The sequence below is a fragment of the Caenorhabditis briggsae genome (assembly GCF_000004555.2).
Source record: "Caenorhabditis briggsae complete genome, chrX, whole genome shotgun sequence".
Lineage (NCBI taxonomy): Eukaryota > Metazoa > Nematoda > Chromadorea > Rhabditida > Rhabditidae > Caenorhabditis > Caenorhabditis briggsae.
The window spans coordinates 21,074,306-21,092,498 of record NC_013491.2 but is presented as its reverse complement, the minus strand read 5'-3'; the positions used below and the strand labels follow the sequence as shown (position 1 = coordinate 21,092,498).

At 34.5% G+C, this 18,193-nt stretch overlaps 4 protein-coding genes across 4 annotated transcripts in view; all 4 read left to right on the top strand.

Moving 5' to 3' along the window:
• Window positions 1-4,726: 4,726 nt before the first annotated feature.
• CBG08888 lies at window positions 4,727-7,425 on the top strand (the record flags this gene model as incomplete). The annotated part of the gene is made up of 8 exons (XM_002648672.1): window positions 4,727-4,882; window positions 5,265-5,395; window positions 5,444-5,522; window positions 5,564-5,661; window positions 6,228-6,894; window positions 6,946-7,106; window positions 7,154-7,241; window positions 7,288-7,425. The coding sequence occupies 8 exons, from the start codon at window positions 4,727-4,729 to the stop codon at window positions 7,423-7,425; spliced, it is 1,518 nt and encodes a 505-aa protein (XP_002648718.1).
• Window positions 7,426-8,904: 1,479 nt separating this feature from the next.
• CBG26777 lies at window positions 8,905-11,197 on the top strand (the record flags this gene model as incomplete). The annotated part of the gene is made up of 5 exons (XM_045240780.1): window positions 8,905-9,063; window positions 10,155-10,289; window positions 10,763-10,863; window positions 10,912-11,067; window positions 11,116-11,197. 5 exons carry the CDS (start codon window positions 8,905-8,907, stop codon window positions 11,195-11,197), a joined length of 633 nt encoding a protein of 210 aa, XP_045098833.1.
• Window positions 11,198-12,027: 830 nt separating this feature from the next.
• CBG08890 lies at window positions 12,028-12,728 on the top strand (the record flags this gene model as incomplete). Its single annotated transcript, XM_002648673.1, has 3 exons — window positions 12,028-12,159; window positions 12,233-12,456; window positions 12,620-12,728. The coding sequence occupies 3 exons, from the start codon at window positions 12,028-12,030 to the stop codon at window positions 12,726-12,728; spliced, it is 465 nt and encodes a 154-aa protein (XP_002648719.1).
• Window positions 12,729-16,991: 4,263 nt separating this feature from the next.
• Window positions 16,992-18,193, top strand: part of CBG08892 — a gene marked incomplete at both ends in the record, with an annotated part of 1,830 nt that continues 628 nt past the window's right edge. Inside the window, 2 exons of the mRNA XM_002648674.1 lie at window positions 16,992-17,641; window positions 17,688-17,874. Coding sequence (XP_002648720.1) covers window positions 16,992-17,641; window positions 17,688-17,874 — 837 coding nt within the window. The remainder of the gene's footprint in view (window positions 17,642-17,687; window positions 17,875-18,193) is intronic.

Below are 18,193 nucleotides of genomic sequence, written 5' to 3'. Positions count from 1 at the left end.
AAAAGTTTAGTGGTCCCAAGAAAAAATAGTGGTCCAAAACTTAAAAATGCACAGATACCGGAATAATGTACTAAAATTTGAATTGTGTAAGAATTTAAAGTTTTGAGGTCTTATAGCAAAATAATTGTGATGATATATTTTATACTTCTAATAGGCTTAGGAATGCATATTTTCTGACAATTATCTAAGCCTGAGAGACAGCATAATCACGGAGTCATTACTGTATTGCCCAAATTTTCCTCATATGTAAATTGGGTTCATCGGCAAGATGCGAGAGAATTGGAGCTAAAATTGTTAGGAGTAGTCATGTCATCCTATAAGACCCTAAAACTCAAACTCGCACAGTTCAAATACTAGTACATTATTCCAACATCTGCGCGTTTTTCGTATTTTGGACCTCTATTTTTTCTTGGGACCTCTAAACTTTTTTGGGACCTCTAATTTTTTTTGGGACCTCTATTTTATTTTGGGACCTCTAATTTTTTTTGGGACCTCTATTTTATTTTGGGACCTCTAAACTAGAAAAGAGCCTTTGAAAAAAACTAGAAAAGAGCGTTAGAAAAGAGAAAAGATTTTTAACCTTTTTTAATTGATTCGAGTTTGTTTTTTTCTTAATTTACGAATCGAGAAATTGGAAAAAATTGATACTTACATTCAAATGGTTGTTATCGGAAGCATTTTTTAATCATCAAAGTCAAGACTGTGATGTGAAAATTTTGTCTTTTTCTCAAAAAAGTATATTCCTTGAATTAATAGAATGTTGTGGCCCATCCCACTTATGCATCCTTCCATTTTTCTTCTCATTTGAACTCATCCTTAACCTTGGTTTTCCTCAACAGTGAGCACTGTACAGAAACCTAGAATTATTCCAATCTAACGTGAATTATAGGATGAGAGTGGGTCGCTTCTTGAAATAGGGAGAATGGGAGGGGGCGTTTGTTCATATTTTGGTTTTTATTGCCTTCATATGTTGTAATATCTCAGATGCTTTGTCCTTTTAAAAAATGTAGTATTTTTTTCAATTTACTTTCCGTTTGTTTAGATATTTTCCCATTTTTTCAACGTGATTTTTCAGACTTTCATTTTTTACAGTGTTAGAAAGCGTGAAACTTTTCCTGGTCATCGGGAGGTGCTAATTCAATGATAGAATATAACCCGAATTATGGTACGTTCTACCAATTCTACAAAAAATAAAGATAACAAAAATCAAGATATGTTTAGCCATTCCCAATGATCAGACTCTAGATTCTTTCTACCAAGGATCAATGGAGGTACCTATTGCTGAAGCAACCTGGTATTCGCAATCCGGATCTGTACAGACTTGAGATTAAAAAAATTGACTTTTCATTTTGACTGTGAAAATTACAGAAATCTACCAAATGGGATATTTTCAAATAGGTACGCTGGATTCAACCAAGAAGTCCTTGATACCAGCATTGCTTATTCGCTAACGCCACAACCAGCGTTCTCTTCATTTCCAAACAATCATACGATGCCTGAACTTCCAATGAACTGTCACGAAGATCATTTCAGTGGTCCAATTCATTACTGCAAAAATTTATATTCCCAAAACTCAACACCGTGTCTCTACAGCAGAAGGTGGATTTGAATGACGGACAAAAAAATTGAACCAGTAATGTTTCAAATTTACAGATATCCACCCACCTCTTACTCTCACAATCAGATTCCTTATACCAATCAGCCACCGAAAATTCCAAATCCGTTACATTTGCCTCAATATTCACCAATTTTTCATTATCACAAGGAGCCTCATCAATCATCTGCCCCCGAAAACCGCCGACTTCCGAAGAGTCGGTGGCAGTGCTTGAGGGACTGTACAAAAATAAATCTCAACTTGATATATTCGAAAAACGAAAAGTGAGCGAGGCAACAGGTCTTACGATAAGACAGATCCATTGCTGGTTTGCTCGTCGTCAAGTGAAAATCATCAAAGAAACTGGACGATCCAGAACAGAGTTACAATCAGAAATGGATTTTTCATTTTGAAAAAAAAGAGTTCTTTATTTTGTATAACATCACTGTTTTTACTCTTCCTTATTCTCACTCAAAAGATACAAAAATACTTTAGTTTTAAGGCTGTTAAAGCATGTAAATCAACTAAAACGTTTGAAAATCCGAATGTGTTATTCTCATAAGACACACCTTCTATTTTTCATTCTTATAAGACGCAATGCCAGATTACACCAATTTTCCATTCACATCCTTTATTTTTTAATTCATTCTCCTTTTTAATTTTCATGTTATTGCAACATTATAAACTTATTAAAGTAGGCATATCCTTCAATCTTGTTTGTTTTTGAAACTATTGGAAGACCTTCATTATTTCTAAAAATGGTAATCACTAAAGTAACAATCAGGCTTAGTCGGAATCGGAAAATCGAGTTCTCGATTTTTCTGATTTTCCGATTTTTTTTCGGAAAATTTTCCGAATTTTTTTTCGGAAATTTTTTTCCGTCGGAAAATTTTTTCTCGAAATAATCATGCTGCGTTCAAAGTGAAGAGGAAATCTCTACTTTGTATAGTTGAAACGGGTGCAACAGTAACCCAAGCGCGGCGAGACCCGCAATCGGTGTCGATTTACGGGGTCGATTTAAGGTGAATTTTTTCGTTTTTTTTTCTGCTCCTGCAACAACGGCCGAAGCAGAAAGGTTATTCTCGTCGGCGAAAAATATTCTCACAGATAATAGGAAATTACTGAACGCAGAAAATTTTTCCAAACTTCTTTTTTTTGAACAGAATGTAAAATTGATGGGATTTCATCAACAAAATTCAAAAAATAATTAATAGTTTTGTTACTTTTTGTTACTTGTGCTTGTTCATCTATTGTTTTCCATTTCATTTTTGTGCTTTTTGTTGTTTTTGTTGTTTTTGTCAAATAAACTGGTAATGTTTGACTAATTGAAATTCGAGAAAATTCGAGAACTCGATTTTCCGAAAAAAAAAGTCGAGAAAAAATTCGAGAACTCGATTTTCCGAAAAAAAAAGTCGAGAAAAAATTCGAGAACTCGATTTTCCGAAAAAAAAAGTCGAGAAAAAATTCGAGAACTCGATTTTCCGAAAAAAAAAGTCGAGAAAAAATTCGAGAACTCGATTTTCCGAAAAAAAAAGTCGAGAAAAAATTCGAGAACTCGATTTTCCGAAAAAAAAAGTCGAGAAAAAATTCGAGAACACGATTTTCCGAAAAAAAAAGTCGAGAAAAAATTCGAGAACTCGATTTTCCGAAAAAAAAAGTCGAGAAAAAATTCGAGAACTCGATTTTCCGAAAAAAAAAGTCGAGAAAAAATTCGAGAACTCGATTTTCCGAAAAAAAAAGTCGAGAAAAAATTCGAGAACTCGATTTTCCGAAAAAAAAAGTCGAGAAAAAATTCGAGAACTCGATTTTCCGAAAAAAAAAGTCGAGAAAAAATTCGAGAACTCGATTTTCCGAAAAAAAAGTCGAGAAAAAATTCGAGAACTCGATTTTCCGAAAAAAAAAGTCGAGAAAAAATTCGAGAACACGATTTTCCGAATTTGTTTTTCCGAACAAGCCTGGTAACAATTTTACGTTCTTTTTTGAAGGATAAAAAAGTCGGAACTATCTAAAAGTAGCATGTTTGGCCCTAAAAATTGGTGTAATAGAAAAAATGGTTTCTCGAAAATACACGAATAAAGCAATAAAATAATAAAAAAGGTTTTCAACTAAAAAAATTGAGCAAATCATTTTAATCCAAAAAAAAAACTTTATTGAGTTTCTTTCTACAATTCTGAACAATATTTCTGAATTAAATCAAAGAACAGCAAAAAAACCAAAATGTAAATGCTTTCCCAGGTTTTATGTCTATCAGACTGTGTTTGTTCGTATATGTTGTCCAGTAGAAAACCACAATTTACACACAGTTAACATTTTTCAAACATTCTGCTCCTTTTTCGAAAATCTGGTGATGTTAGTTGCTTTTATTTTTTTACAGTGAAACATTTCAAATTCTATTCAATTTTGTATCAATTCCTCATTTTTTTCAGTTTTCGAAAACACGAAAACATGGAAAATACAAAATCCGATGAGTCATGTTTCTGATCTTATTTTGAAAACAGGCCTTCAAAAATTATTGAAAATCGATTTTTTCGTAAAAAAACAGCTATGAGTCACCCTCGTGTATCCCTGATTGTTTCATAGTCGGAGAGGCTTCCCCTCCAGTTGGACCTTTTTTATAATATTTTTCTGGAACAAATCAGATTTTTTCTAAACTGATTAAATTCTAAACTGATACTTAAGTTTCGATAGTAAATTTTCTATTGTTGGTGTATTGAAACACTAATAAATACATTTTTTTCACGGTTTTATGATAGTTGTAGAGGTCGTTTTTCGAACGCATTTTCCTTTTTTTTCAGTCTAACAAAATTATGTGTTTCAAAAGAACAGTCTTCATTATTTTCTGAAAATTTTGTCGCAGATATTTCTCTGAATCCCAAAATAATCGATTTTTTTTGTTTTCAATAAGAACAGTTTCTTAACATTAAACTCAAACAAGTATTTTTTTCCACTTCCAAAATCCATTTTCTGTGCTAAATGTCATCTTTCTATCCCCATTTCCACTTGTTTTCGATTGTGCAACATACAGGTAATAGTGAGGACAGAAAATCAATGAAAATATTCTTCTCTCTCATTCTCATAATTTTTGAATAAATCGAGTTACTTTTGTATGATATTTATATTTGTTTTTGAAGAATGAGTTCTTCTTCTTCCTCATCCTTGGCAACGTCTTCAAGAAGATGGCCGAATCGAAATATGCAATTTGTCGCATCTTTATTGGCCATTGGGAGTAGCTTCTCCTTCGGTTTTCAAATGATGTGGGTGAACCCAGCTCGGGAGGCACTGATGGAAGTATGTTTTATGGCTCAAAGAAAAATATGTGAACCTGATCACGAAATTTCAGTCACAAAAAAAGTTTATCTGTCAAAGGTTTATTAGTCTATTAGGGTTTCTATACTATAATCATTTGGGCAGTCGACTGGGGCATATTAGGTACAAAAAATAGGGGAGAAGGGAAAATCCGAAAGATTTGTAGAAAGTCTACTATCTTTGAGAAGTAGGCGAAACCGGGCTATTCATAGACATTGGTTTGGCGCCACTTGTCTGGTATTCTGCAAATTCGGTGGTTGAATACGTAAGGCGTTACCATCATTTGGGTACTGCAGTTGCGAAAAGTTGTTGCAAATTCTATGGAACGTCTTGTTTATGTCCCTCCCACCTGTTTTATTTTCAGTTCGTCAGAGCCACCATAGACCAAGAGGAGGCCTACGAGGAATATGCCACATTTCTCTTTGACACCGCCATGGCTATCTTTTTTGCCGGGTCCATTCTTGGAGGCTTCGTCATCCAACCTGCCGCTGAACAGTAAGTTTTTTCAAAATAGAGAAATTAGAATTTTGTCTGAAATTTCAGTTTGGGACGGCGAAGGGCTTACATGGTTGGTGTGATCACGTATATCGTTTCATGTGCGATTACTATTCTGGCAAAAGAGGTATTTCTGCATTTTGTATTTCATTCTATTTTTTCTTGCAGTATGTGAGCTATACGATGTTTACAACTTCTCGCTTTGTTAGCGGATTTGGTATTGCTATCTCGATGGGATTATCGGCAATCATTACCATTGAATGCAGGTAAGTAATATTTTTGTCAAGTTCATAAAAGTAGTATTTATTTTCATTTGTCTTGAAATTACTTCTCACCATATTGACATTCACACTGCTTGCCAATATTCCATTTTCCTAGTGATCAATTTAGTTAGATATGGCCGATTTAAGTGCCTACAAAAGTACTTATCATTTACCTGTTTTTTCTGAAAAATGCATGGGTTATGAAACACGTATGGAACTTCATTTTTGTAGTTGACAACTTTTTTGTATTATTACTTGTCGAAAAGATATTTTATGTAATGTATTCACTTTTTCACCAATTTCAGTATTGGTTTTCTAAATATGACATACATGACGTATCTCTTCAGTAGCTAATTGTACAAAAAAGTTGTCAACTACAAAAATAAAGCTCTAGATTTGTTTTATAATCCATGAATGTTTAAGACTCATCGGGCAATCAATAAGTACTTTTTTGGAAAATTGCCCATTTTTGACTAAAAAACCAAATTAGACCTAAGTACGTATTTCAAAATCTTTATTTATGATAAAGTTCAATTGTATGATTTGATTTTTACCATTCATATTTTCAGTTCCGCTGAAACCCGCGGCGTCGCCTCGTTGGTCAATGGCCTCTTCCTGCAAGTTGCTCTCGTCGTGACCTCAGTGTTGGCCATGCCATTTTTGCTAGGGAGCACGTGTCTCTGGGAAATATTATTCTGGTTCCAAATCCTCCTCAACGTCATCGTACTGATCGTAGTTTTGTACATCCCAGAAACGCCGACGTATCTTGCCAGTCATAAGACAGATGACGAGAAGAAACTTGAAGAAGACGTCACCGAATCTTTGGTGTTTTTCAGAGAAATGGATGAAGACGATGCTCGTTTGGAAGCCAGGAGAATCATCGATTCTTATCATTGCTCTCAAAATAAAAAACCCAACCTCGTCACCCTCTGGAAATGCAAATTCTCTGCCCGCGGAACACTTATTGGAATGCTCATTATGGGCGCAATGGCGCAGTCCGGAATCACCATTATTAATTTTTATGCAGTTAGAATTCTCACATCGACTGGATTGAACACGAATAATGCTTCAATCGCAAATTCGTTCCTCTGCTTGTTCGCCATCGCTGGTATTGTTACCGCTTTTTTCATTGTGGACAAGTACGGTAGAAAGAAGCTGATTTTGGTGACTTTCATTGCTTTGATCGTTATCAACATCGGAATTGTCGGACTTCTGTTTCTATGCTCCAATTTTCCAGTAAGCCTGTTATTCTTCCATTAATCATTTTTAAAACTAGCTGTTTTTCAGCACACCGTCTTCAATTGCATGTTGATCGGAGCCATCTGCCTCTTCAACTTTTTCTTTTCAATGGGACCTGGACCACTGTCAATGTTTATCGCTGGAGAGCTGGTTCCACAGCAAACAAGATCTGCTGCTTCTATTTATACCAGTGTTACTATGGCCATGTCGTAAGTTTCTTGACAGTCAAAAAATGAAAAATAGGCAATTATTTCAGTCGCTTTCTCACTCTGGTTTTCTACACTCGATTCCAAAAGATGACTTCAGAGGCGATCGCATTTGGATTGTTTTTCTTGCCCCCAATGGTACTTTTTTCGCAGTTTTCTTCTCCCAAAAATCATTTATTTCCAGATTATCGTGGTTGTCATTCTTCATCGCTATCTTCCGGAGACCAAAGGAACTACTGTAGAGCAACTTCAAGCCGAGTTTAATGCTAGCAGTCAGAGGGAGAATACAGACGAAATTGAAATGCTGGATGTTCAGAACTAAGTTTTCGAAAATGTTTTTTTTTCAAAGAGTTCATAAGAATGTCCAATAATCTGATTTCTTTTCAACTTCAATTTTTTTATTAATTTTTCAAAATCCTTATCATCGGTTTTTTCGAATTCTGATCATTGTCGTCTTATCATTGTAGAATCCCGATCATCAATCATACCGGTTTCACTTTTTTTGTGTTTATTTTCTAATAAATAATACTTCAATTCAGAACTTTTAATAATGTCAAGAGTTTTCACGAAAAAAATCATTTTTAAAACCAAAAATGCGCAATTAAGATTTGGGGAATCGTTATAACACTCCGTTTTCAGATCAGTTCCCCCGAAAATTCAAAATTTTTCATCCGAAACAGTACAATGTTTCCAGAAAGTCATATTAACCAAATCACTGCATCTTCTTGTGGTCGGAGTTAATTATGAACCATGATCTGCTTGTCATCGATACTTTTACGATATCCATCTGCCGCTTCCCACGTTTTTGTTCCTTTGAGCGGCTGTGAATAACCGGCGAGCGGCACCCGCCAGACATCCGTCAAGCAGGCGTTACTTTGGGGAAAGGACAATAATATAAACAGTAAATGCGGTAATAACAATGTCGAGCATTTGCAACATCAGTGACACTATTCTAATCTGTCGGAAAAAGAAAACAGTGTAGTTACTTTTCTATTTTTAGAGCATAATGTTAACTACGCCTTTACTCAAAATTGGTTGACATTCTTTCTCTTCTAACAGCTCACGTGTGTTTCTTTTTCCCTCATTTACCTATTAAAAATTCTGATTTCTATATAGCGGCGTAGTTGGTAGTACGGTACCTAGAAACTTCAACATTGTTTTTTATTAATATATTTTTAGGTGAGCAAATTTTGAATTCAACATCTCCTGTTATCAGATTTTAGGAGAACTGTTACCTAAGTTGATCTGAAACTTGAAGCCCAATTGAATTGCATCATTTTTTGTATTTAGTCCAACAGAGACTTTGATTCCCTATTCAAATTCCCTATTTATTGACATTTCCATTTTATAATTTTCCAGTTTTTTTTGGCTCCATTCAAATTCAGAGAAAGATAAAAAAAGGAATTAAAAGTCTCATTTTTCTTATGATTCACATGACATATGATGAGAAAACCGTTCTTTTTTCTCAGCGTCTCTCATACTCTGTTCCTATATAGATGCATACATTATTTTCGCTCGTGTTTGTTTCAAATTTTTATGGGTTTTTGTAACTGTTTTTTGTACTATTGCCATTATTCTTTTTTAGGCCTCCATTTCGAATCAACGGCTCTTTCTTGAAAAAAACGTTTTTAGAAAAGTGCAAACAACTGTGAAATCGTTTGTGTTATCTTTCGGTAATTTTATCCCACACATGATTTTCGCGACCTAAAAACCCAAATTTTACAAAAATCCCTCATGTATGTCTTATCCTCACTTTCTCCTCTTTTTTTATACATGTCTATAAAATTTTCTCCATTTTCAGATGTCTTCTGAAATCGCGCAAACAGCCAAGGAAAAGCAGCCATCGAGAAAGCAGTCAACGAGAAAAAAGGCGACGAAAAATGACTCAACGAAAGCTCGAAACGTTTTGAATGGAACAAGGAAGAATGCTCGAAAACCGAAAAAATGTATTCTTGATGAGGTAATTTTTTGTAAATTTATAAATGAGAAAAAACTCTCGAGCCTAAAAATTAGAGAAACCGTACAACGTGCATCAGGGATGTTGAATGGCCTTTTCGGAATTTTTCGAAATGTCGAAAATTCCGGTTTTTAAAATCTCGGAATTCGGAAATTCGGAATTCCCCGATTTTCAAAAATTCGAAATTTTTAAATTTTCGGAATTTTGGAAGTTTGGAAATTTTTCAAAATTCGAATTTTAAAGCGGAAATTCCATTTTACAAAAAACGCCAAATCACAAAAACGCCAAAATTTTTTGAAAATTGACAGAAAGAATTCGACAGGGCAAAAAACATCAATATTAATTCTGTCCGAGACCCGCAAGCAAATTTTTCTTGGCATACCGTAATAGAAAAAATTATAATTTTGAAAAAAAGCTTCGGAAAAATTCCGGTCGGAATTTCTTTCCTTCTTATTTTTATGACGGATAACAGTTTCCCGAAAAAAAAAACAGAAAGAAAATTGTCACCTCTAAGTTCAGATACTGTATCAGCCGAAAGTAGATTTTCAAAATAAGGCTTCCATTCTATCGGGAAATTTAGCGGACCGAACGACCGACCGACCCTGTCGACCGACAGCTAACCGAGCTGACCGATCGGTCGGCGTGCTGACTGTTTTTGTGCATTTGCGGGTCAACGTGTTTGCATAAGCAGCATTGTATTTTACGACAACGGTTATTAAATACCTCCATTGACGTAAAATGAAATACTACCGCACGGAAATATCGTAATTTGTTGCTCAAATGTGCGAAAATGGTTGGCGGGATTGGTGGTCAGTCGGCGGTTGGCGATTTTCGCCCGACCGAAATGGAGGCCTCTTTTCAAAATTGACACATACAATATTAAAATAATGGACAATAACATTTGTCGATAAAAAACACTTTTATAGTTTCGATTTTTTGTAATTTCATAAATGTCGACGAAAGCTAGGCTGTCGAAAAAAAGGCGACGGTTTTGTACAAGGTACTTTTGTGGTAGGTAGAATTCGACGTCTTTCAAAGTTTCTGTTTAGTGTTTTGACCAGATATATCAATAATCACTTCAAAAACATATTCAGAAAATTGCTATCTCAACTGCTTCAACATCCGAACCACCACAGACTTCAAAAAAGACCAGAGTTACTCCAAAATCAAGAAAAGGCGCAGCAGATAAGAGAGCTGGACGCTCATCTCGTCCAAGGAAAAGCGCTGCGGTGAGTATAAGTTTATTTTGCTTTATCACTTCTCTCAAATTATAGTTTAGCACCGTCGGCTGCTCAACATGTTAGAGGAAATCTTTCATAACTCTTTTAAATTCAAAAAAAGCATTATTTTGAGAAAAAAATTAATGAAAACATACTGAAATCCTCAATTACAGGAAAAATGTTCTCTTTTCTCCTTAAAAAGCTATATTTCAAACTATCTTCCTTATACTTTAGAAGTCTTTGAACATGCAATACATTTTTGAGATTTTAAGTATTTCTTGACCGAAATTGTTTTTTTCCCAGAAGTAAGATATGACGATTTGGAGGAAATTTTATTCGAGTGTTTATGGTGAATTCAGAAAAAATGATTGCATAATTTTAATTTTAAACTCGGCCTGTCATTTAGTCACATTACGTTTCAATGAAAAATATCTAAACTATTGCTTCGCGAAAAAAGAAAACCAAAACATGGGCATATTTAGGAAAAACAGGAAGAAATTGATCACATGAGTTGGAAAGGATTGCTTCTTCATGAAATTAGTGAAATCCTTCGTCAAAATGGCCATTCGGGCAGTTTGGACACGTAAGTACTCAACATTCTTCAGTCATTCCCATTCATCATAACCTTCAGATCACCTCACATTTTAACTGCTGCCGCATTTATGCTGTCTGGTGCTACCTCAAATTATACGCCACACTTATCGGTGAACTATCAACTTAACGAGGATGACGAGGATGAGATGTTAGATAAAATTGAAGTTTATCTTGAGAAAACTGGAGTTATCCAGTAAGTGATAAAATTCTTATGTTAATTTTCAATCACTTCATTTTTCAGAGGAGAGCCATGCATCATTCAAACGCTCACACAATTGAAGTTCATGATTGAAGATATTGTACAACGGAATTCGACGACATGAATATGTCTGGATTAAATTTTTAAACGATTTTTGCAAAAATTGCAGTACCCGAAATGAGTAACTTTCTTATAGCGATAATTTTCATTCATCAACCCCTCTCTCTCTCTCTCTCCACCAGTTCAAATAATAATCCTTTACTTAATCGAAATTTCTTAACTTTCTAGACCAGTTGTTGTTTTTTTTTTATTTTATGTTTTCTTAAAAATTTTTTTGAGTCCCTCACTTATTCCCTTGTCCACTGGTTTTGTTATTCTATGAAATTTTCTTTTTTTCACAAAATGTCCATATCGCAATGCGGTTTTCGTCAAAATGAAAAAATATTTCAGCACAGCGAACAATGTTATTGATTTGGTATCATTTTATTTGAAGCAAATAAATCCAGTTTCTGTAGAAGACAAGAATTTTTTTGATGCAATAAAAAATTTCACCGTACACCACCTTTAATTTAGTTTGAAATCTATATGTATTTAGTTATCATGTAATTTGTGCCAAAAAGTTTTTGTTTAAAAAGTTTTTCCAATAAGATCAGTTGATTAACACTTCTCTAAAAACCAGAATGAAGAGAGGAACAATTAATTTTTTTTGTGACTGAGAAACAGATTAATCTTTCATGATCTAAAAATTCCCTTTTTTCAAATTTTTTAAAATCAAAAAACTATGGTTCCCATGATCAAAGTACAAAAAAACTCAATTTTCATTTCTCAAGAGTTATCAAATTCTCAACCTCCCCTTTCTGAGAAAAGTCTTCTAGTTCCCATCTTTGACAAAAATTGTGCCGACAACCATATAAAAGCAGAGCACAGCAGCCCAAAATACCAGATCGTTCGAGAATGAAGATCCTACTTCTTTTCTCGGCTTTTGCCGTTGCTGTCAACGCCGTCCAATGGAGTGAGCTTGATTTCTATAACATGCTTCGTCGCGATTTCGCCAAAACCAATGCGATTCCTGACATGTGGAAGTTGGTGAGTTTCAAGATCTTCAGAGAGCGTTTTCAGATAGTTAAGATCATGATTGTTTTAATTTAGCATATTTCAGACTTGGGACAAGAAGTTGGAGGTGCTTGCCAACAAATTCGACTGCAATGATAAGGCTGTGAGGAAAAATTACCGTTATTTCTTGACAGATGGAAGTCCACGCAATGAGTCCAAAATTGTCGACGCTGATACGCTCAATTGGATGATAGAGACTGAAAAGACAAATCCTGCTGAACTAACGAATACGGTAAAGGAGTGGGAAAAGACGACAGCTCGATTCTTCGAGTACGTCAACATATCCAAACCAAGATGGCTTGTGGTTTTCCTCTTCCCCACTGCAAGCGCAATTTCGGCATAATGGGAGACATTGTTTACAAACGTGTTTGTCTTTTCGGACCTCAGTGAGTTTGCAAATGTTTTGAACTCTTCAAACCAATTCAATATCTAGTACCAAGCTCGGATTCTACCCACCAGTCGACCAACACTCGGGAAAAATCCCTGGATCGCAATGTGGGCCAAACGGAAAGAACGATGATGGACTCTGCGTTCCTAAGTGATTGATGTCTTATTTCATTAATAAAGTCTTATAAGCAAGCAGTAGTGTGTGCCATTAGAAACAGTAGTGTGTGGCATTAGAAGTTTTTGACAGACTCGTTTCCTAAAACGTAACTAGACCATTTTCAATGACATTTAGTCTTCCATTCAACAGATAATTCACTATTTAGAAAACTTATAAAACGTTGGCTAGTCTCATTAAGTATTATTTTACAAAAGTACATTTGACAACAACACTTATTGTCAAACAAGGAATCTTTTCATTCAGATTCGAAAAACAAAATATTTAATATTTTGTGCACCCTTGTCCGTAGTATTGTTTGACCAGACGGGCTGCAGATCCGATTGGTATGTCGGTTTTGATCTGAAAACAATTCATTTTTTAAATGTTTAATCAAATATCTGAAACTCAATTTAACTGAAGCATCGAGAAGATTTTCATAAAAATAAAATTCAGCTTCCAATAAAAATACTGTTAAAAACATAACACAGATCTTCAATCAAACAATGATCTTGCATTTTTTAGATGGAACAGGATATATTTAGGTAAATTTCAGAAAAATAGTCACTAAATTAGGGGGCTCCATACACGAGGTGCCAACATCGGGAAATCAAATAAAAATGAGGTGTGAACGATCATGAAAAAAAACAACGAGGCATAAGGATTAGAATATGTGGGCAGGTGGGAAAGAGAGCTAAGTGAGGACGAGAGAAGCAGGTAAATGAAGTTATTAAATGTCATGTGGACTCTAAATGAATTTCAAAATTAGAATATGTATAAGGGTTTTCAGGAATCAGGTGATACTGAGCTTACATGGAAAGACTCCCAAGTGTTGCCCTCGAAAAAAATTGAGACGTATATGGTTAAAAAGAGCGTAAAAAGTTATTTAAGAATCCGAAACAAATAATTGATAAAAATTTTTTTTGGTGAGTTATTGCCCAAAAAGTACCAAAACATGGCTAAATTTTCAAAAAATCATAACTTTGTCAGTTTATGTTCGGTTGCTAAAGTTCAAAAAACAGTTGATAGACAAACAACTAAACTTTTGAATAAAATTTTTTTATTTTTTTCCTATTGATTGGGTTATTGATTTTTGAAAAAACCGAAAAAATTAAAAAAAAAACCGAAAATTGATTTTTGAAAAAACCTATCCTCTAAGAAAGGCTCCGTGACGGGATCATTGATCCCATGCTCAAAATTATTTCTCGTTTTGTTCCTGAATTCTTTTCAAAATGGCTAACAAACTAGAAAGAAATGTTGTTTCCAATTTTCGTTCATATTGATTTAGAGACAGGTCTACACTGGAGTCATCAGGAATAAGTAAACTCTCCACTAGACTTGATCCTTGATCTCAGTTATCTCAATTTTTGTAAGAGATATCAAAATTTTGTCAACTAACAAAATGTTGACGATGATATAATTAACAATTTAATGGTTGACAAATCTTTGATAACTCTTACCAGTCGGTTTGAGCCGCCTGCCAAGGGCTCAACCTCCTGGGTTTCGTTTACTTTATCTTACATTTGAATTCCTAATTTCAGAAATTCCCACTTTCCGTGTGTCCGAAATTTCCGAGTTTCTTTATTTTCAAAAGTTATATTTTCCCGATATCGGAATTTTTGAATACCGTACTTTCTCAAATAGATGGCCACATGTAGAATCTCTTGTTTTTTCTAGAATGTTTCTGGATTTTCTGATTACTGATTGTTAGGGTTTCTGAAATTCAGATATTTAAAAAACCCACACGCAGCCCTAATTCTAAACCTTTGGTTTCAGGTCACCTTGAAAAAATATTGAAGTGATTAAAATACCTGTATACTTATAGAGAACGCTTCTCCTTTTTTCAGGCAAAACCTTTGGATGGTACAACAATTCGGGGGTACAAAGGGGTACAAAACTCACAGTTTGGGGGTACAAAACTGAGCCTTTTTCAGTGTTTTGTACCCCCGGATTGCTGATTTTTTACCCCCTAAATTACTTTGTACCCCCTTGTACCCCCTTTTTGTACCCTCCGAATTGTTTGCCTTTTTTTCAACCTCAACAGGAGTTTACGTTGAGCATTCAAAAAACGGAATATCCTGAAAATTTCTAAAATGCTCTAGAATGTTCTGGAGTTTTCTTGTATTTTCTGGAACTTTCTAAAAATTTCTGGAACTTTCTGGGATTTTCTGGAATTTTCTAGAATTTTCTGGATCTTTCTGGAAGTTTCTGGAATTTTCGAGAATGTTCTGGAACTTCCTAGGATTTTCTGGAATTTTCTAGAATGTTCTGGAATTTTCTAAAATTTTCTGGAACTTTCTAAAATGTTCTGGAAGTTTCTAGAATTTTCTAGAATGTTCTGGAACTTCCTAGAATTTTCTGGAATTTTCTAGAATGTTCTGGATCTTTCTGGAATTTACTGGAATTTTCTGGAATGTTGTGGAACTTTCTAGGATTTTCTGGAATTTTCTAGAATGTTCTGGAATTTTCTTGTATTTTCTGGCACTTTCTAAAATGTTCTGGAATTTTCTTGTATTTTCTGGAACTTTCTGGGATTTTCTAGAATGTTTTAGATTTTTTAAGAATTTTCTGGAATTGTCTAGAATGTTCTGGAATTTTCTGGGATTTACTGGAATTTCCTAGAATGTTCTGGATCTTTCTGGAATTTTCTAGAATGTTCTAGATTTTTTTAGAATTTACTGGAATTTTCTAGAATGTTCTAGAACTTTCTGGAAGTTTCTGGAATTTCCTAGAATTCTATGGAATGTTCCGGGATTTTCGAGAATTTTCTGAAACTTCCTAGAATTTACGGAAATGTTCGTTATCTTTCTTGAATGTTTTTGGAGTTTTCTAGAATTTTCTAGAATATTGTAGAATTTTCTGGAATTTTCTAGAATGTTCTAGAATTTTCTGCATAACTTGAGAACCTTGTATTCAAAAGAAAACTACTATGACCCATTTTCAGTAGTCCACAGGATCGAAATTCAAGTGATAGACAAAAAAAACAAAATTTTCAAAATTTTCCAGTTTTGAAGATTTGTGCTCAATTTGATGCAGGCAACACATAGATAGGCCAAAAAACCGTTTTGAAAAATTTCGTGAAGTTTTATTGAGTTTGAGCATAGTTTTGAAATTTCCGATTCTCAACACTGTAGCTTCCCTGTTAGCTAGAAGGCCCAGTACACCATAGACATGAAGCGCTCGGCAATCCATGACTACATACCACACACCATATAGGAGGCTCATGCCCTTTGGAGTTATTCAAGTAAATGTCCGAGACGGACACACACACATACACACACACAGAAAAGTTTCCTTAGTAAGAAGTAGATGGGAAACGAGATAATCCAGCTCTAAGTTCAAATAGGGTGGAGTTATTTAACGAACTTATCAAATTACACCGATCATTCTGTTGACGAACTGCAGAACATAAATCTACAAGACTGATTCTCAAAATCTTATTTTGAATTTGAACACAAGCTAATTAGCTCTCACAGAACAATTTTCAGAAAAAAAATCAATTAAGAATTTGTTTTTTCTTCTTCTTGTTTTTTTTGCGCAAATTTTCTGGGAAGTCTTCCTAATGCTTTTCTATATGATAGCTAAAAATCCCCATACTGTAATTTCAAATCTAACAATACTTTCATTTTTTTTCCAATTTCTGAAATTCAGTTCCCAACAAAAAACCAAAAAGTCAATATCCCTATTTTACGCAGCCTTTTTTTTCCAAAAAAAAACCATTGTGTATCCAAAAGTTAATTAGTCACTACACTAGGATTTTCCCAAGCCATGGGAAACTCATACGTATTGTTTGTTCACCAGAAGAAAAAAACCACTATTTTTGAATTAATTTCCGTTGTTATCTATTTCATTATTATTGTAATATCTTCTGATAGAATTGAGCACGTGATAAGAGATAGAGTCATAGATAAAAATCTGAAAACCATGACAATTAGGGTTAGTTGGAATGATTCAACTTTTTCCCAAGTCATGGTTTTCTTTTTTCGTAAAACAGATAGAATTGAAAATCAGATTGCGACACATTCTCTCTAAAATTTTAATAATGCAAATATTTTGATCGGAGTCCCCTTATATACATAGTAACGTCATTCGTTCCCAAATAATAACTTCTGGAAAAACTTAACACGTATCATTAATTTTCCGATCTCAAAAAGAATTTCTTCATTTTTTTCATTTTTTTCTGCTTGCTTTCCAGACAATCAGAATTTTCTCCGTTTGAAGTCAACAAAAATGCCAGAATTCCTATTTTCTAATTTTCAGAAAAATGTCTAACTTAACATGTGGTTCTCGAATTGATATTGAGCGATTCACCAGCTACAATTTCATATTTTCTCTGATCGTTGGATCCTCTGCTGTGGTCTCGACGTATGTCTCTACTGTATTAGCTATATATGCGATTGCAAAACGCTCCATTTTCGAGATGTCCACCAAACTTCTTCTTTATCAAATTTTATTCAATGCGGTTTTATATCAAACCGCCTACCTCTATGAGGTGATTCAACTGTTCTACAAAGCCTTCTTCAAACTAGATGAACCCTGTGAGCTATTGAAAACGGAAGAGAGTTGCTTCCTGCATTTCAACGTTTTCATTATTTCAACAAGCGCGATGATTTACGGAAAAACTGGACTAATGTTGGAAAGAGCTTGTGCCACCTTCCTCAAGAGCTGCAACAAATCCATCCTCCTCAAAATTTCAATAGCTATATTCATATGCGTATTCGTACTCAGTTCCCAAACTGGTTTGATGTTGACTTGGGATGACACTTTGAATGGTTCTGCATATGCCTGTTATATGGTTCCAAAAAAGAGCGTCACCAGGGCCACAAGGTTTTTTGTAGTGTGTACAATACTAATATTAATGAACATGCTCCTTTTATGTTTAATCGTGAGACATAACAAGAGATTCCAATATGCGTAAGTTTGACTTAAACTGATTTTCATCGATTTTTCAATGTTTCAGGAATCGGTTCAGTGTCAATGAACGTTTTCACAAGCATCAAGTTATCGAATCAACCATGACAATATGTATTCTGAATGCCGTCTTGTTTGTCTTGGTACTAACTTATACAATTGGGATTGGGGTTCTTCTAAACATCAAGTCAATTCTATCACATTTCTGGTTCACCGCTATTATTTCGTGGGTATATGTAAGTGGCGAAATACCGTATTTCCTCTTATAGAAATCCGCTCAAACCGGTTACTTTCAACAGAATTATCTTACGTTCTGTGTATGATATCGAAAACTTGTCAACTAATAATTTATTTACCGTAAAGTCATCAATATTTTATCAGTTGACATATTATCCTTGTCAGAGAAAAAAAAGGTTGAGTCGAAGTGTATGCGATGTTTGTAAACAAATATCTGAAAGCGTAAACAAAAAAAAACGTAAACAAACACAGTTGAAACGAGTGCGACAGTAACCCGGCGGGAAAATATTAAATTTACTCATTTTTTAGCTTTTCGCA